At 39.5% G+C, this 19,760-nt stretch overlaps 1 protein-coding gene across 50 annotated transcripts in view; it reads right to left on the bottom strand.

Annotated features, from left to right (window-relative positions):
- Positions 1–19,760, bottom strand: part of PUM1 (pumilio RNA binding family member 1) — a 133,693-nt gene that overhangs the window by 57,186 nt on the left and 56,747 nt on the right. For 45 of the 50 annotated variants that reach the window (XM_063666735.1, XM_054465557.2, XM_063666823.1 and 42 more), the window contains 4 exons: positions 18,097–18,205; positions 16,956–17,134; positions 6,202–6,368; positions 3,426–3,696 (listed from right to left, as the gene is read on the bottom strand). In XM_063666735.1, the coding sequence (XP_063522805.1) occupies positions 3,426–3,696; positions 6,202–6,368; positions 16,956–17,134; positions 18,097–18,205 (726 nt within the window). The remainder of the gene's footprint in view (positions 1–3,425; positions 3,697–6,201; positions 6,369–16,955; positions 17,135–18,096; positions 18,206–19,760) is intronic. The other 5 variants (XM_063666782.1, XM_063666828.1, XM_054465611.1 and 2 more) reach the window with 2 other exon arrangements.

Here is a 19,760-nt window from a genome sequence, read left to right as displayed (position 1 = left end):
TTAACTGAATAATAAGAGTAAGAGAATGTCTCAAACTGCTGCTAAACTCACACTAACCACAAAAAACTAAACTATAATAATTAAGTAATTCCTGCTTTAAAGTGTCTTCTCATTTCCTACAGGCAACACAGCATAAGACTCACAACACTATCTCTTCAACCTCTCTAGTTATTTTTCTTCAACCTAAACCACCAACCAGACTGACTACTTCTACATTATCTACTGAACACATATCTGTTTTACTATTTCCTCCACTAGAATTCTCATTTTCTTCCTATATAAACAAGTCTTTCAAGGCACAGCTAAAGAACTACCTCTTTAGTTAGGTAGTTTAGTTTAGGCCAGGTGCGGTGGCTCATGCCTGTAATCTCAGCACTTTGGGAGGCCAAGGAGGGCAGATCACCTGAGGTCAGGATTTCGAAACCAGCCTGGCCAATAAGGCGAAACCCCATCTCTGTCAAAACTACAAAAATCAGCCAGGCACGGTGGTGGGTGTCTGTGGTCCCAGCTACTCGGGAGGCTGAGGCAGGAGAATCGCTTGAACTCGGGAGGCGGAAGTTGCAGTGAGCCAAGATCGTACGTACCACTGCACTCCAGCCTGGGCAACAGAGTGAGACTCCGTCTCAAAAAAAAAAAAAAAGAACCACCTCTTCCACAAGTCCTTCCCTTCCCAAGAGACCAGAGTACACTCTCCATAGTTGTAGGGTTCCAAGGATATGGGCATAAATGGTCTCATCACTTGTCATCGAGTACTTCCATGCACAACTTAAATGATAAAATGAGTTACAATGACTAACCTGAGAGCAAATCAAGAAGAGGAAAGGGAATCTTACTCTATTCATGAAAGATATGGTTGGCTACAAAGAACAAAAGAAATGAACAGAAGGTTGTATCTGTAGAACACAAATCTGTGGTCTCCCTGAAGCTATCTACAAAACTGAGTGTCAGAGAATTATGTACATTTTTCTCATGAGAGAGACCATGGCTTCTCATCAGATGACAACAGTGAGCTTTAAAATATTAAGTTCTGATCCAAGAACTAGCTTTCCTGGATATTATACAGTATAGTTATTTGTATATAAGGGGTAAGCTGGATCCAAATGACACACATTAGAAAACACGGTAGTTCTCAAAGAGTAGCCTCCAGACTTCCTGAAAGGCTAGTTTCAAATTTTAATTTTGGGAAGCATATTATGTACAGAGGATGCACTGAGATATTATAATAGGGATGAGGGAAAGTCCCCTGAAACCTTGTTCTGCTAAAGCAATGCAGAGAAAATGGAATAAGGTTCAGTCTTTGCCCTCAAGGAGCTTACAATCTGGCAAGGACTGTTAGACAAGTAATCACAACACAAGACAAAACATGGTAATACCTTCTCTTAAAGGAAACACAAAATGCTATGGAGTTCAAGGGAGGCAGACATGACAGCTTTTTGGTTTGGAGACTAAGGAAGGTGACAGTACTGAACCTTGACAAATGAGGTGGATGTAAATTAGAAATGAAAAGTGGAATAAAATGTAATGAAAACTAAAAGGATAAGGGATAAAATGTAAGAAACAAACACCAATTTCCAATAGAAAAGGAATCCTTCCTTCTTGACAACTACTAGCTCTTATACAGGAACACTGAGGGATTGAGGGTTTTAAAGATACTAGGAGGCTTACGCCAGTGGTTCCCAGGTATGCTATTAGGGCCCCCGGTACAAGAATGTCTAAAACAAACTACTCAGAAAAGAATTATGGCCCATGAGATAAAACAACACTCACATCATGACAGCGGTATATCTGTGTAAAAATGCCCCTATGTTGCAGCAACCAAGACATGCATAGGACACCTGAATCCAACATGAGATTAACTTTCAAAATAATGTTTACTTTCAAAAACTGCTGAGACATATGGTGAGGGCACCCTTGGTTTTATATTTTTGAATAAGTGGTAGCTATGATATAATCATGCTAACTACTTGTGGGTACATAGAAGTACATTTCTGTTCAAGTTCTAATAATTGTCCAGTCTCCAAAAACTGGTAAAATTATTTTGAAACCAAAGATCAATAAACCAAAAAAGAATATCAACTCTGATTATGAAGTAAAGAACAGTTTAAAAAAAAAAGAGAGAGAACCATATATTTTTGTTCATTAGAAATCTGAGACAAACTCTTCTTAAAAAACACAGAAAGGGTTAGATTGTACTACACTGGGAATGGGAGCTAAGAACCAAAAATGGACATAAAGAAGAGAAAAAAGCACAGAAAGTCAATTCATATAGGGAGGCAGGCATATCTACTAAGAACTGCACGGAGAAGAGTGTATACTTTTAGTTTACTCTCTCTGAAAGATATTTTGTTAATTTAACCTTATATGAATATGCACATTCACACAATCCCTTAAAGGTATTTATTGTTCATAAACCACACAGGAGACTTAAAGGGAAACTTCACATGTTTAACTTTTTACTCTATGAATCAAAATTCATTTTGTATCAGCCATTTATGACAATAACTAAAGGTACAACATGGCATAACTAATCTCCAAAGACCATAAGCTAATTTCCCTACATAGAATTTCTAAACTTCAAAATGAGATGCTAACCTTTCAAACCTAGAAGTCTGTATTAACGATCTATTACAAAACTACTAAAGAGTAACAGAAATTCACGGTCAATCAAACTGCTTCCGCCACAAGGGAGAACTTAACAAGATTGGGAAACTAAGCCCATCTTTTGCAGTTCAGACAACTGACCTTTATTTAAAAAATAAATAAATAAACACAGAGATCGGTTAACCCTAGAGGTAGTCCTACATGTCTTCAAAAACAGAAGGTATACATACAACATCTTCCGGGACTCATGAATTTAAAAAAAGAAAAAGAGCCAAGCAATTTCATGGTAGATTTTAAGTTGAATGATTTGTGTGTGTGGTTTCCTCTGATCGCATTCTAATACTTTTGAAAGATGCCAAATCCTTATCTATGTTATCTGGAGTAACTTGTTTAACTGTAAGACACAACTGGTAAGATGACCTGGCACTACACTCCTGACAGCGGTGGACAGTAGAGTTTACTATTTTAAAAACAAAACAAACCAACAGCATCACAACCACATAAATCTTCAGAGATTAATTTAGCACCCAAGAGGGTTGTGTTACAAGGGGCAACACTACCTCATCTACTCCCCAGCTGCTGAGGAGAGAGAAGAACCAAAGGAAGTACATACAGAGCAGGGTGGCCTCTTGCCAGTGACCTCAGCATAGGGACCAGCTTTATGAGGGGACTCTGTAAATCTACATCACTAACAGGTTCATAAGGGCTAGCTATGGATAGCCTGAAACAATGCCACCACCTCCCCCATCCCCCCATCCTTAATTACGTGAACAACGTGCTGGCTGGAGGGAGAGTAGAGAGGGTGACAGAGACACACACAGTACCTGTTGTTGAGAATTGTAGTCAAAAAGTCCCACAGTTGCTGCTGCTGAGTCCACAGGTACCTGCGTGCCTGAATAATCAAACTGAAGAGGCTCCATGCCCACATGTTCCATGGGGTCCAAGGGGACACTCTGGGACTCCATGTTGGAGAAATCCTCCACAGGCTTGGCACCATTGGTGCTGGTCAGCTGGGCTAAGCCCTCAGAACCATTCTGGTTTGGACCCAGAAGATCCACTTCATTAGCAGAGTTCTGGCAATTACCAGGGGTACGGCTAAACAGAGAAAGTAAAGGGCATTAAACCTTATTTTCAGTGGGGAGGGACTATAGCAACCCAAGTTTAAGGACAACGTCCTCAACATAGCTCATTATCAACAGTATTTAAAACTATTTCTATAAAACAACCAGAGATACTTTATAGGGCTTACAGGGTTACGTCTTCTAAATTGATGCTTCTATTGCCGGCAATTCCATGTAACTCACCCCTTAAATTCACATTAATTGCTATTAATTTACATCCCTTCAACAAGGGGGCCAGGTTTGAGGAAAACTGAAATAAAGTGGAAAAATCACTGTCTATAGCAACCATGAAAGCAGATCCCAAAATGCATCAAAATGCAACATCTACTGTATCTACCCTTTAAATACAGAGACAATGGAAAAAGTTTCTGGGGAAAATTCCACAACTCAGTGACTCTAAAAAGTTTTTATGTTCCTGGCATATTTGTGAGGAAAGAAACAAAATGAAAAAAGTTTTTACATATCGTTGGTATTACTGACCAATACTAAAACTAACTCCCCTTTCTAAGAAACCGAAATACGCAGACTATTCCAAAGTAGTACAAGATGAACTCATTATCTAGGATATGCCCCTGTTAAGGAGACAATTCTAAGACTTAAAAGTAATGGGAAGATGTAATTTATCATCCAAACCAGGACATGCCTAAGATTAAAAAAAAAGGGGAGGGGGGGGCACTATTGATAATTATTGTGGGACACAAGGTTCTGGGTAACCTTGTTATCTGGAGTAACTTGTTTAACTGTAAGACACAACTGGTAAGATGACCTGGCACTACACTCCTGACAGCGGTGGACAGTAGAGTTTACTATTTTAAAAACAAAACAAACCAACAGGGTCTACCATCACCTTATATAAAAGGACATCAGGATTATATGATCCAAAATCAGACTAATATATAATATTATATTAACAGAAGAGTGTAGCCTGTGGCAACATTCAATGCCCTTCTTCTCCACCTCCAACTCCCTACCCCAGAAAATCCTGTAGTCCAGTAGCTGGTACATATTAAAGGTATTATTCTGGTTCCTTCTCTTTCTTTCTCTCACTCACACACTCACCACCACTACCACCAGCCCCCATTTAAATACAACAAAATACTGCTACAGGCTGCTGGATATTCAAGGGGAGAGAACACCTGAACTCATCTGAAAGACCTTAGGTAAGTATTTATTACCCTGTGCCTTAAATTTCTTTCAAAGATTGTAATTCAGGCCGGGCATGGTGGCTCATGCCTGTAATCTCAGCACTTTGGGAGGCCAAGGCAGGCAGACCACTTGAGCTCAGGAGTTCAAGACCAGCCTAGCAACATGGCAAAACCCCATCTCTACAAAAGATATAAAAATTAGCCGGGCATGGTGGTGCGCGGCTGTAGTCCCAGCTACTTGGGAGGCTGAGGTGGGAAGATTGCTTGAACTCAGGAGGTGGTGGCTGCAGTGAGCTAACTTCGTGTCACTGCACTCCAGCCTGGGTAATAGAGTGAGACCCTGTCTCCAAAAAATAAATAAATAAAAATAATTTTTAAAAAGTTTAAGACTGCAATTATTTACATGTGCAAGATTAATGATAATTAGATTAGGAATACAAAACAACTGACATTTGTCCTACAACGATGGTCCAAAATACATTTTCATTTTGACTTTGGCAGACATTAGAATAAACAGAGGGGTGTGTGTGTGTGCACGCACACACATTAGCTTTACACTGATATTAAAATTACTCAAAATTAAATTCTCTACCTGTACTATCGCACTGGAGATTTAAAAAAAAAAAAATCCTCTACCAGTATATAACTGGACAAGGATTTTTATAGATTTTTCAAGAATACGTGCCAACTGTGGGAGATAAATATACATTATTTTAATACTGTGTAACTTAAATAATAGTGTAAAACCTGTAAATTAATCGTGACCAGAGATGGAATGAGAGGCATCTGCAGAAGAGATATGATTAAGAACAAATCATTCAAGCTGCATCTCTGGTTCTTCAAAATGAGGAAAATGATACCTGGTCCACCTACCTCAGAAGGAGCTCATGAGACTCAAATGAGATAATACACAAGTTCTCAACTGTTTTTCCCTCTAAACCACCAGAGGGATATGACATACTCCATTAGTAACCATAGCTCTCTAATACAGTAATTTGGGAGAAACTTAAGAAAGGTCCCAAGGCATCTATCCTAGGTGATTTTAATATCTGAGAATCACTGAAATAGTCTTCTCTGGAATCTTTCTTCAAATTTTAAAGTTCTATGCAAATGGAAAATCTACCATTTTGGCAACACTTCAGGCATTGACAACTTTTAGAAAATTCCACCTCACCAGTTAATTTACAACCTTTGTAGCATAGCCTACACTAGATTGGATTCTTAAAAAGAAAACATGAGGAGGGGAAGAAAACGAAAATCAAAGTAAAACTAAATCAAAACAAACAAAATCCCATAGCCCACATTCAAAAATCAGAAGTGTAAAACATACAAACCTAAAATCTTTGACGTCTGCATCAATCCCATTCTGCACTGGTAAACCATTGGTCTTGTCCATCACATCACCCTCCTCCTTCAAATCTCCTAGCTTATCTCCATCAAACGTACCCTTGTTCTTCTTTTCACCTTTGTCGTTTTCATCACTGTCTGCATCCCTTGGGCCCTGTTTAAAAAATAGCTTCAGCTTCACTAATCGTCATCAACTAATAATAACGGGCAACCGTTGTGGGCACCAGACTACACTAGATGCTACTCAGAAGAGGATAGTGTTGTGCCCTTTCACACATTACAATCTAATTAACAAACAACACAGAGGCAGGAACACTGCAGAAGGTCTTGCCAAATGAGGGAGACAGACATACATTTATGTTACAGAGTTCAGAACAGTCTTACTATATCCAATGTCCCACCAACCCATTTTCTTCCTTCCTTTTTTATCTTCCTACCCAAAGCCCAGCCATAACTTTGTAGCTCTTGGTCAAGTTCTCTACTCCCAAACCTAACTCTATATAATAGCATGACTCTTAATAAGCCCCAGGTATGATAACTAATAGCATAGAAAAAAAAAATTATTAAGCCTGTAAAAAGAATTTCATACTTCTCCACTGCACTATGTAAATTCCTCCCTTACTTCTAAATATTGAGCCAAGTGTGGTCTGACATCATATCAACTCAATTATTCTGTACCTGATCTTGGGATATATGCCCTGTCAATTTACATCACCTCCCAACTCTACCCTATAAGCCTCACAGGTATGCATCAACAATTCACCGATGACCCTTAAATTTTTTAATGCCTCAAAACAAGTTAACTCTGAGATTCTTTCACCAAAAGTATTCTAATAACTATCTTCTACCATCTACCGGTAACAAAGATTATTCATGAGATCTCTAAGTGGGAGTATGTTAAATTGAAGCATTTGATACAAGAGAATTTCTCTCTGAAGTGTCTATCTCCTCTTACCAACATCCCAAGTTAAGCCCTGGACATATAAAGTACATGTACCTTGATTTCCAAAAGGAAAAGATTTGGTATAGTGACTTGACATAGTACAGAGAGATTTGCAGAACCTTACACCAAAGGGTTAAGGGTTTAACCCTTTGTTCTTTTAAACTAGAGGGAAGCAGCCTTGCTTTTCCCCACGACTGACTCCTGGTTTAAGGAAGAGAAATGCACATGGACCAAGTTCAAGTTCCTGGTACAAGGCAAGATCCACTCAACAGAAGATGAGAGTGGCTGCAAAGCATTTCCAGTCACCAAAACCAAATGTCAATGGGGAGAAATCAACAATGGAGGACACAGCAGCAGACACTCGGTTATAAATAGACTGACTGTGGACGGGCCTGTAGATCCAAAACCAACAGATGCTCTTAAGAGATCACTGGGCCAGAAAGGCTGACATTCTTAAACCTTTCAACTACTACTTTAGAGCCCATTTTACTTCTAAAGTTATTCTCTGTTCAAATGTGATACAGAAAAAGATAATATAAAAAAGGAACAAATATGACAAGGAACTGAGAAAGGATATACAACTTAGCTTCATGTGGCATCAAAACAGTAAATCACAGCTTTGATGGCCATTGAGATGTGCCCTTCAGAATAGAATCTTTAAAGTATGTGGCTGTTATTGATTTAAAAGGACTGAATGATAACCAATTATGCACCACATTGAGATTCCTCAAAGCAGAGATAGGAATATGATAGGGTTCTAAAGGCAAAAAGATCTTTCAAAATATCCAAAGGTAGTAGCTTCCTCCATACTGCAGAGGCAAAACTGACTAAAGCTGTGTACTCATTTTTATAAAGGTAGCACTGAATGCAGTGCCTGATAAAAGCTCAATAAATATGATGAAGAAAATTAAAAGGAACAAAAAAATCCTGCAAAACTGAACTGTTAAAATAAGAATGATCTTCCTGTTGTCCTTATCATCATTAAATAAGAGTCCTGGAGGTGGTAATACGGTCTAGATGACAACTCTGCCTAAATCAGAAACCATTAATGTCAACAGCAAAAGAATATTACAAGAATCATCCCACTGCCACGCCTAAGTCATCATCTTCCGCAGTCTACAAATCAAATCACTGGCTCAGAAGAAACAGTTCAGCTCCAATTTCTCAAAAGGAGTTCAAAAGGTCTGTAGGCAAAAATGGAAAGAAAGGGCCAGGCGCAGTGGCTCACACCTATAATCCCAGCACTTTGGAAGGGCAAAGCAGGATCACTTGAGGTCAGGAGTTTGAGACCAGCCTGGCTAACATGGTGAAACCCTGTCTCTAAGAAAAATACAAAAATTAGGCAGCACCTGTAATCCCAGCTACTCGGGAGGCTGAGGCTGGACAATCGCTTGAACCCAGGAGGCGGGGGTTACACTGAGCCGAGATCACACCATTGCACTCCAGCCTCGGCAACAAGAGTAAAACTCTTGTCTTTTTTTAAAAAAAAAAAAAAAAAGGAAAGAAAGGAGGATAAAGCAGCAGTAGGAAGTTTCAACAACAAGCAAGACAGCTGGTTGCAGGGGATGTGCACTAGTCAAATCAATGCTCTGCATTATCTTTCCTCAGGGGCTCTTCACAAGGGCTTTACTGAGAACCTGCTCAGCTCATCTACATGCTGACTGGCCTGAAATCTCTTGTGGTGGTGGTGGTGTTTTTTAAGACGGAATCTTGCTCTGTTGCCCAGGATGGAGTGCAGTGGTGCAATCTCAGGTCACTGAAACCTCCACCTCCCAGGTTCAAGTGATTCTCCTGCCTCAGCCTCCCCAGTAGCAGAGATTACCGTCATGCACCACCACGCCCAGCATAGCCTGAAATCTTGACCGCTAAGTTACACTTTCAGCCACTAATTTACATTCTCAGTTATACTGCCACGGGCCAGATTTTCAAATATTTCCCTGCAATGTGTTGCATTTTACCAATCTCGTACAGGCCATTCCTACAAAATACCTGGTTTTCTACTCTGAATAAGCTATTGATGCCTAACCAAAATAGTGGGTTCCTACTTTTAGAGAGTGGGGAACCCAAGGGAAGTTTCTAATTCTTGATCTGGGAAGGTGTTATATAGGTGTTTTGATTTTGCAGAAATTCAAGAAGAACATTTATGGCTCGTACACTTCTCTGAACATAGGTCATATTTCAATAGAAAGTTTACTTAAAAGAAAAAAGAAACTCAAGAAATCAACAATGGCCCTCCATAAAAATGGCTGGCAGAAGTCTGACTTCTGAGTAAAAACAAAAGCACAAATAGGAAACCATTCTGTCAAAAGTCTGTTATTAAGAGATAGTATCAGCTGCACGCAGTGGCTCATGCCTGTAATCCTAGCACTTTGAGAGGCAGAAGCGGAAGAATCTAGGTTGAGGCCTAGAGTTCAAGACAAGCCTGGGCAACACAGAGGAGATGCCATCTCTTAAAAAAAAAGTTTAAAAAAAAAATTAGCTGGGCAAGGTGGCATGCACCTGTAGTCCTTGCTACTCAGGAGGCTGAGGCAGGAAGACCACTTGAGCTCAGGGGTTCAAAGCTGCAGTGAGCTGTGGGGTGGGCACTTGATCTACTCCAAGAATAGATAAAATAAAGGATACGAAAAGAAAAGAAAAATAAAAGACTGATATTTTGAGCTCCCCTGTTATTCTGAAAGCTGCTCTCCTGAAGTTTGAGATTCCTATGGGGAATACAACCAAAAATTTACAGTGAATGCTCAGAACAAAATATGCACTGCCAATGCACTCCAGTCTGGGGACAAAGTGAGACCCTGTCTTTATTTCATTAATAGACAGCAGTATGAGGTTCAAGATCCTTAAAATGGTCTCTTAAAAACATGAAGACCCTAAAGACAATAGAAGAAAGGTATAAATAGGCTAAGTTTTATGAAAATGTTACACTTCTGAAAAATATTTAAGATAAACTACTCATAGCTGTGTGATTTTTTATTTTTTTTTTTTGAGACAGGGTCTTACTCTTTCACCCTGACTAGAATGCAGTACTGCAGTGATAACTCACTGCAGCCTTAACCTCTAGGGCTCATACGATCCTTCCACCTTAGCCTCCCAAACAGCTATGACTACAGATGCACACACCATGCCTGGCTGATTTTTATATTTTTTGTAGAGATGGGGTCTTGCTATGTTTCACAGGCTAGATTCAAACTCCTGGCTTCAAGTGATCCTCCTGCCTTGGTCTCCCAAAGCTCTGTGATTACAAGTGTGAGCCATAACACCTAGCCCAGTCTTTTAAAAAATACCGAACCCGCCAGGTGTGGTGGCTCACGCCTGTAATCCCAGCACTTTGAGAGGCCGAGGCAGGCGGATCACCTGAGGTCAGGAGTTCAAGACCAGCCTGGTCAACGTGGTGAAACCCCATCTCTACTAAAAATACAAAAATTAGCCAGACGTGGTGGTGCACACCTGTAATCCCAGCTACTCGGGAGGCTGAGGCAGGAGAATTGCTTGAACCCAGGAGGCAGAGGTTGCAGTGAGCCAAGATCGCACTGCTGCACTCCAGCCTGGGTGACAGAGCATGACTCTGTCTCAAAAAAAAAAAAAAAAAAGTACTGAACCAGGGTGCACAGAACCTACATTCTATCTCAACTGCTAACACTTACTGGTCACAGGACTTTGGACAGGTCATTTAATCTCTGAGACTTTGTTTACTCATGAATAACAATGAAATAATGCATGTGTAAAAGTTTTATAAAGATAAGCCATTTTACACAAATGTAATATAATAGTAGTAATAAAGAGACGCACTGGGATGGTATTTCTTATGTAACACTATACATGACATCAGGAATAAAAATCTTAAATGTCCCAATTAAGTGGTTTAAATCCAAATACAAGTATATGGCCAATATGGCCCTCCCAGGGGCATTGTCATTTTCACAAAGCAGTGGTTCTATGATTAGGGTTAAGCATCGCAATCTTTTTAAATTCACAGGTGGCTGGGCCCACCCTCTGCACCAGAGATTGATCTGATTGGTCTGTAGAGGTTCCTGCAAATGTTGTGAAAAGCTTCTCCTCAAATAGCTCGGGTAAGTATCCACAATTGAGAACCAAGGTAATTAAATGCAACATAAGCATCAGAAAGGCATGGTTTGTGATGTGCTTTCTTGTTATATATTATCTAGTACATACAGTACTGGAAAAGTCTATCAGCTAAATGAATAAATGAAAAAGGCTTAACAGCATCTTTTAATTATGGGCTTTCTTGAGCTGAATGTTAACCCAAAGCTATAGTGCTCAAATACAAACTTCAGTAAAATGCTCAAATTGCAAGTGGCCAAGCCCAATCAAACTCTCAAGAGTGGAACCAAGATGGGTGCTGAGAGATCCCAGACCTACAGAGAGGCAGAGAAATTGCTAAATATCAAAGAACTGGGAGAAAAGCAGACGTAGGTAGAACTATATATTGTTGAGGTCAGAATCCATGCACTTATAGCTCAACTTCCTCAAAAGACTCACATAAAGGGGGGAATACTTCCTAATATACCTATTAATTCTGAATGAAGTCAGAAGATTTCAAATCTATTTACTACTCTTACTGCAGTGATTTTAAAAGAAAGCTTCACACAGCAGAAGTCATATTTAATGGGATTAGTCATTTTCCTCCCTTCTTTCTACAAAGTATTTTGTATCTGCTTGACACACTGAGTCCAAAAACTCTAAGAATGTTAACTAAAACATTGGTTTCTCCTGCACACACTTACCCATTTTCACAAAATGCCAAAAAACTGAAATGTCTAATTCCTTTGAAGTACAACAATGTCAAGCTCTACTGGTAATTTAAAATTTCAAATATAAATTAGCTGGGTGTGGGCCGGGCACGGTGGCTCACGCCTGTAATCCCAGCACTTTGGGAGGCCGAGGAGGGCGGATCACGAGGTCAGGAGATTGAGACCATCCTGGCTAACACAGTGAAACCCCATCTCTACTAAAAATGCAAAAAAATTAGCTGGGCATGGTGGTGGGCACCTGTAGTCCCAGCTACTCTGCAGGTTGAGGCAGGAGAATGGCATGAACCTGGAAGGCGGAGCTTGCAGTGAGCCGACATCGCGCCACTGCGCTCTAGCCTGGGCGAGAGAGCAAGACCCCATCTCAAAAAAAAAAAAAAAAAAATTTAAATTAAATAAATAAATAAATAAATTAGCTGGGTGTGGTGGCACATGCACTCCTGTAGTCCCAGCTACTGGGGAGGCTGAGGCACAAGAATCACTTGAACCCAGGAAGCAGAAGTTGCAGTGAGCTGAGATCACACCACTGCATTCCAGCCCAGGTGACAGAAAGAGACTGTCTCAAAAAAAAAAAATTCAAATATTAAAAATTATAAATTTGAAACTGCTAGCCATGTGAAATACTTCTTAATTTAACATATTAAATCTGATCCTTTTTTGAGGATTCCTACTCACAAACAATGCCAGTATGGCACAGTTGAAAGCAATATAGCTAAAAATTGAAATTAGAACAAAGTTTGAATTCAGCCCATTTCTCCTCTAAGACTCATTTTTCTCATCTATAAATTAATAGAGACAATAGTATCTACCTCAAAGTGTTGTTCCAAGGACTAAACAAGGAAATTCATGAAAGTACAGTTGTCTTTTAAAAAAAAATACTTCATCCAATTTTCACATTTTTTCCCCATTGCCTTTTTCACAGTGCCCTCACCGGCCCTCCCCACCAAGGCTTAAAAATTGCTAGACATACTATGTTTTTTCCCCCAGGAAACTTTTAAGGCTCTAATCATTAGACTCTTTGTCCAGCTGAGTTTTCTGAGATACACATATGATAGCAGTGCTTATCAAACTTTAATGTGCATACAAATCATCTGGGTAGTCTTGTCAAAATGCAGATTTTGATTCATTCACTCTGAGATACGATCTGAGATTCCGCGTTTCTGATAAGCTCCCAGGTGATGCTAATGTTGTTGGCCCACTGACTTTGGTAGTTAAGACTTCTAATGTTTACAAAGCATTTTCACATATGCTACACAGCTGTATGAATTAGACTTTGTTGAGTTTTGATTATCCTCATTTTGCAAATGAATTAAGGTCCATTTGAAACTCAAACCCCTGATTTCTATCTGCATTACATTGTACGGAAGTTTTCAAACAAAACCTATGAAAGTTAAGTAGCACTGGTTACCTCAAAGTAAATGCAGTGAAACCTAGACAAACAAGTTTCACAGCCCAAATAGATGTATACTACGAATGTGTACACATCCTCCAGATCAAAAAGCAGATACTCTCTATAGAACAAACAGAAAGACCTTCCCAATATATTTTTTCTAAAAATCTTTCTTCTGTGAGGTTAAGGTGGTCATTACCCTAATCAAAGTTTAGAGTGGTCTTCTCATTTCCCTGGACACCATAAACCAGCAAGGTAGAAATCATGATCCACTTTTTGGCTGGCTAGGCTTCCACATATTTGAAAAAGATCAGCTGGTATTCCAGAGAGCAGGGTCCTTAGATGACAATCTCACCCACGGGCCTCAAAAATACAATAATTACATCTGATTTTGTAACCACCCTGAACCATGGGGGGCTGTGGGGCGAGCACCTGTTCTACTCCAAGAATAAATAAAACAAAGGATACGAAAGAAAAGAAAAATAAAAGACTTGACTGATATTTTTGAGCTCTATTATTCTGAAAGCTGCTCTCCTAAAGTTTGAGATTCCTATGTGGAATACCACCAAAAATTTACAGTGAATGCTCAGAACAAAATATGGTCGCCAGATTCTTCTTGTTAGCCGGAATGTATTCTCATCACAGAAGCCAAAACCACTAAACTGAGACCATTTGTACAATCAAAATGAATTCAAGCTAGACAATGAGCTAAACAGCTTCAATCTAGCTGTAACCAGGAAAGTTCACTGAAAATGGTAAACCACTATATAGAGATTTATTTTAGTTCTGAACCACCTTTACCTGAAAAGTTGAAGTCTTGATTATCTGTTGTCAGTGTGTAAGAATAACTTCTTAGTTACTTGCTTTGAGGTCTACAATCACTATACCATCGGAGATGTTGTTTTCAGCTCTCAGGATTAAAGTGAGGCTTACTGGAGTTAATGTTGATACAGCTACCCCAAAAGTAAAAATACCTGGATGCCCTGACCCCATACACTACCAAGTACCACTCCTCCTTTAGAACAATTATCTACAAGAAGCAGAAATCCTATCTTCCTGGTTCTCTGAATTCAACACTTTAAATGACAGACTAGATTTTAAAAGAAAAGGCTCACTTTCCTCAAGAAGATGCATGCATACTATGACAAAAATAAAGTGATTCAGGCTTCCACAAAAAGAGCTTTGGTCAGGTGTCATCCTGACCAACAGGCAGAGCAAAGTCAAGTTAGGTATAAAATCAAGAGGATACAACCACAAAGCTGATAATCAGTTCACTGGCTGGGCGCGGTGGCTCACGCTTGTAATCCCAGCACTTTGTGAGGCCGAGGTGGGAAGATCACCTGAGATCAGGAGTTTGAGACCAGCCTGGACAACACGGGGAAACCGGGTCTCTACTAAAAATACAAAAATTAGCTGGGCATGGCGGCAGGCACCTGTAATCTCAGCTACTCAGGAGGCTAAGGCAGGAGAATCGCTTGAACCCTGGAAGTGAAGGTTGCGATGAGCCAAGATCGTGCCATTGCACTCCATTCTGGGAGACAAGAGTGAAACTCCATCTCAATAATAATAACAATAATAAAGATAATCAGTTCACTGAGCCACAGGTCTCCATCCACCAGAAGACTGTATACGCCAACAAGTGGCTTGATGTCACTAGATCAGTCCTCTTGTATCACTCTATAGATGCAATCTAAGTCAAACTATGGGATAATATTCCATTACCCACAATCTTCCTTGTAAAAGAAGCTGGAACACAGATTTGGAGAATTTTCATTTATCTTTATGCATACCTCAGAATTTTCATTTATCTTTATGCATACCTCAGAAGCTCAGTAAATTATCTTGATGGTTAAAGTCCAATCTTCTGACCCCATCTATCTAGCCTGAAGTCTTAACCTCCTCTGTCACAATCCTTTTGTAAAAGAGGTAAATCACCAGTCTCCCAGGACAAATGATACAGCTTTTGTCATCAAAATAACTGTCTAGTGAGATGATTGTTTAAAGAGAGAAAAATGTGGCAAAATGATTCAATCCCACCATGTATCTTCCTCCTAATTCCAACTATTTTTCTGCCTCCTACAAGCTTCACAGTAGCAGGCACATGCCTCCTGGTTAGTGCCCAAGAATTAGAAACTGATCACACACATGACAAAGAATTCACAGCTAGAGTCACAGGTTCCAGTTCACCACACTAGCAACCTACTGACGCACAACACTAATTTCTGCTGAGGAATTTGTGCTCATAAGATGAGGAAAGAGTGAGGACAAAAAAAGAGGTGAGCTGGGGATAGGGTGAAGAAAGAGAAGTAACCCACATCCAAAGGGTAGATCTTGTTCTTCCCAAGCAGCCCCTTGGGAAGGCTCAAATAAAAGGAACCATCTCCTATCTGATTCACAAGCTACTAAACCTGACCTAGGTCTCTGCAGGGTCAAAACACCGAAAAGCAATCAGGTCAGCTTTAGAATAGCTAGTACTTAAGAACTGTACTTGACACTTGAGGAAGCTGCACCAAAAATGAACCACTGTTACTCTAACAAAATTTAACATGGAATAGGGAAAACAGGACCAAGCCTCTGATACCCAGCAAAAGATGTATAACACTAAGAAATACTGAGCAACAAATGCTGTTAAAGAAAGACAGTTATAATATTAATTCTTAATTTGTGGGAAAGAAGGTTCTTCTGCTGTTCTTTCCCACAAATTACATTAAAATCTCTTAAATGACTGCTATCAGGTGGTATCAGCCCAAAATGACTGCAGGGAGAAATGTCTTTGAAAAAGTACAAAACAAGTTTAGACAGGAGAAAGGGAGGGAAGATGGATTCATGTGCCTCTCATGGCCTTCCTGTCTGTGACCTGGAATATGACAACAGTCGCAGAATTCAAAATGAGGAAGACTCAAATGGAAATACATCTTAACACTTCCCGATCTAGAAAGTTAATGATAAAGAAAGAAATTGTTTCAAGAAAGGCTATCACAGATGCTCACAGAAAAATGCTTAAGACTTAAAAAGAAAGAGGCTATAGACACAGAGACTTATTTGACTACAATTTAGCATCAGAGAGGTCAGTGACAATGAATCAAAAAAAACATAAGAAAGAATTAACAGAATCCCTAATTTCTTGATAGGCCAGGTGTGAGAAACAAAGCCGTTCAAGGAGGGCCAAAGAGGATTCTATAATTAAATCGTAGCTAACAAAACAAGAATAGCCCTATAATCTGATCTATATTAAGGTTTCTCAGGTATTGGCAAATCACTGCTCTCAAATCTGGAATTCCCTGTTAACATCCCAGCATCAGCTTTATTTTTTTAATTCCTTCACCACCCCCCTTTTGTTTTTACTTTAAAGTAAAAATGGTGTTTTCTGATAGACCAATGAACTTTGATCTAGATTTCAGTTCTTATCTCACAATACTATCAATGTGTCCCCCCCGACCAAAACATTATTACTTTAGTTTTTAGAAGTTGAGTTTACATCTCCTACTATGTTTGCTGAGTTCTATTTACAACAAACGTTGTTTGAAAATACCCTGTAATTAATGCTGTGAACATCTAAGGAAACTAAACAGGCATGTTTTGCTTTAGGGGAAAAAAAGAGAGAGAGAGAGAGATAGGAACAAGTTCCTCAAGCCAACTTACAAATCCTCCTTTTCTTAGACAGGAATCGCCCGGGGATGAGCTCAACACATACTCCACCATGCTAACGCCTAGTCCCCCACTCTCCGATCGTGGGGACAGTACAGAATTGACCTCACTGTTCACATGGAAACTCTGACCAGGTCTTCTCTGCACCATGATTGGCTGGGAAACTGAATGATCTACAAAAAAGATACACAAGCATGATACAGTGCAGCCAGAGGCTCAAACAAATTATGAGTGATGTCTCATGGATAAACCAATGGAATCAGGAAACTTGCCATGGTCAGTTGAGCCAAAACCTCCTATCGTGTCTCTCACTGTATGATATTCAACATAAGCGAAGGAAATGGAACACACTCCTCATTTATCCAGGATAGCAGAGGAATACAACAGTTTATCTAGCTTATCTGGTTTATCTAGCTGAGTGGATAAAATTTTTAACCCTTTATAAGTAAAAGGATTTCTTTTTTAATATATTTTATTAGTATTACTAAAACAAAATATGATTTTACTGCCCTTTTTAAAAACAATATAATTTATTATTTTCTGATAATTTACTGTCATCACGAGGTTCCATGCTTACGTTGTACTGTAATACATGACATTGGGTTTTGGGTTTTCTGTCTCCTTCCTCCCTATCATGTCACTTTTTCTGCTGTCAGTGTGTCTGCCTCTGTAAGTTCTCCCCATCCCTCTTCAGGGGTAGTATGCCAGGAGAATGTCCATGCCCAGTGACTTGATTTGGTCCCAATCACGTTTAAAGATAGATCATTCCATACACGGTACACAAGGGCAAGGGGAGAAAAAGAAACATGAACTTCAAATGGCAGGTGTGGATTTTCTAATTCCAAGTATGCTGACAGCAGTACAGAACAAAATGTTACAGCTGAAATTATGGTCGTTTCAAATAAGACCACTCCCCCGTGGCTAGCACTTCAAAAAATATTGAAGATATGATTTTGTGTTAATTATGTTTTAATAAATTACATCATATAAGCTCCTTAATGGCAATTATACTACAGGAGAGGACACTGCTTGACATGCTTATGTCACTGATGTAAAATTCATGACTTGCCAATTGCTAAGGAAAGGAGCTCTAAGACAGGCATAAATCACAGTACAGATGCTAGATCTAGATTACCTGATGTTCCCCAGGCACTGTCTCGCCATTGATCACCCAGGAATATTCCTTTTGGTCCATCTTTGCTGGATTCATCTGTTTCCCAAAACTTTTTACCTGGCAAGAGCTGCTGCAAATTAAAAATAATAGATGCTTTTAAAGAATTCATAAAGGATGAAAGTACAGCAGTCAACACTTTCTTTTAGACAAGGGTACTGAAGATGCTCACGTGCCCTGAAGGTCTTTAATTAAAGTGTTCCAACTACACAACTGTGGTCAGAACACTGCTATATATTTGGTAAAAGTCACAGAGAGGCCTAAGGCAAGGTGGGGGGCAGGGGTGGGGACACTGATCAAACCATCCAATAGAGGCCCAACTTAAATATCTAGAATTACTCACTTAACCCATGCCAAGATTTTTAAGGAGGGGGGAAGGGAACTAACAGTGACCCTATTAGCTAACTACTAAGTGGACTCTTACTGAAAAAGAAAGTATTTACAACTATTAAAACACTTCTCTCTATATGTGTACTAACTACCAGACAAAGTTACTCAAGCTGGAGCATGAACCAGCTATGAACCTCAGCTATGGAATGCCAGAGGCAAAATTCACTTCCTTTATACACAGAGACTCCATTAACCAAAATACTTCCCAACCACAACACTAACCTATTCCAAGATTTTGGAAGGACAGAAAAACTATTCCTTCATTACTGGAAGGGAAATAAAATCTCCTAACCTCCATTAATTTTTTAACAATACTTGGTAATGCCATTAAAGTGACTTCACAAATCACTCCATGCTTCAGAGAAACAGGGATCGCTGGCCATAAGCCAACATGAGAAGTTTATACTAGCTTCAACAAAAAAATGCAAAGTACCCTTCAAGCAAGACACAGTACAGTTTTGCATAAGATCAAAGCACCAGTGACCAGGCTTACAAAGTAAAATTCCACAGAACTCTATCATTCTTGGTTCTGGTCATCAGCTTTACTGACTAAAATGCCCCCTCTTATTTCCTCTAATTATGTTTTCAACTGCTATTACACAGGAAACTAAGATGTTTGAGATAGTATTTCACCACCATTTTTGAGCACAAAAATACCTGGAGAGTTGAATTTCTCAAAGGAACACAATAAAAAAGCAGAAAGCACAAAACATTTCCTCTCCTTGACAATAAAGGTTTAACTTTCCCATTTAACCCATAATCCAATGATAATGGAAAAATAATTAAACTCTGCTCTCACTAAAATAAATTTCTGCTTCCCAAATCTAATTTCTGGGTTTCTCAGCATAATTTTCATCTACCTTTAAGTGGCTCTATAATCTATCTCATGGACATGGGTTACTGCCTGGACCAAAGCAGTTTGCCATATACTTTGCTCTTAAGGACCTAATTTGTTGTTTACTAATTAAACAAGATTGAGACAAAAAACACATTTGTCTGGTATGTAATTGCACAGATACCTAAGTTGCCTGGAAAATGAACAGTTGTAAGTAGCAGTCTTCCTGGTGTACCACTTACTACCCTAAGGGCATCTGGGGGAGGGCGGGGATCAGGGTAAAAAATGGGAAAGGAGCCCCGATCGACGCTAAGCATTAGGGTTGGGAAGCACTGAACTGGACAACTTTGAAGTGCCCTAGGAAATCTTACTAAACTGCCCTGAACCTCACTCTCTTTTTATT

This window comes from Pongo pygmaeus, chromosome 1 (assembly GCF_028885625.2).
Source record: "Pongo pygmaeus isolate AG05252 chromosome 1, NHGRI_mPonPyg2-v2.0_pri, whole genome shotgun sequence".
In the NCBI taxonomy this organism is placed as follows: Eukaryota; Metazoa; Chordata; class Mammalia; order Primates; family Hominidae; genus Pongo; species Pongo pygmaeus.
This window is presented reverse-complemented; position numbering and strand designations above follow the sequence as displayed.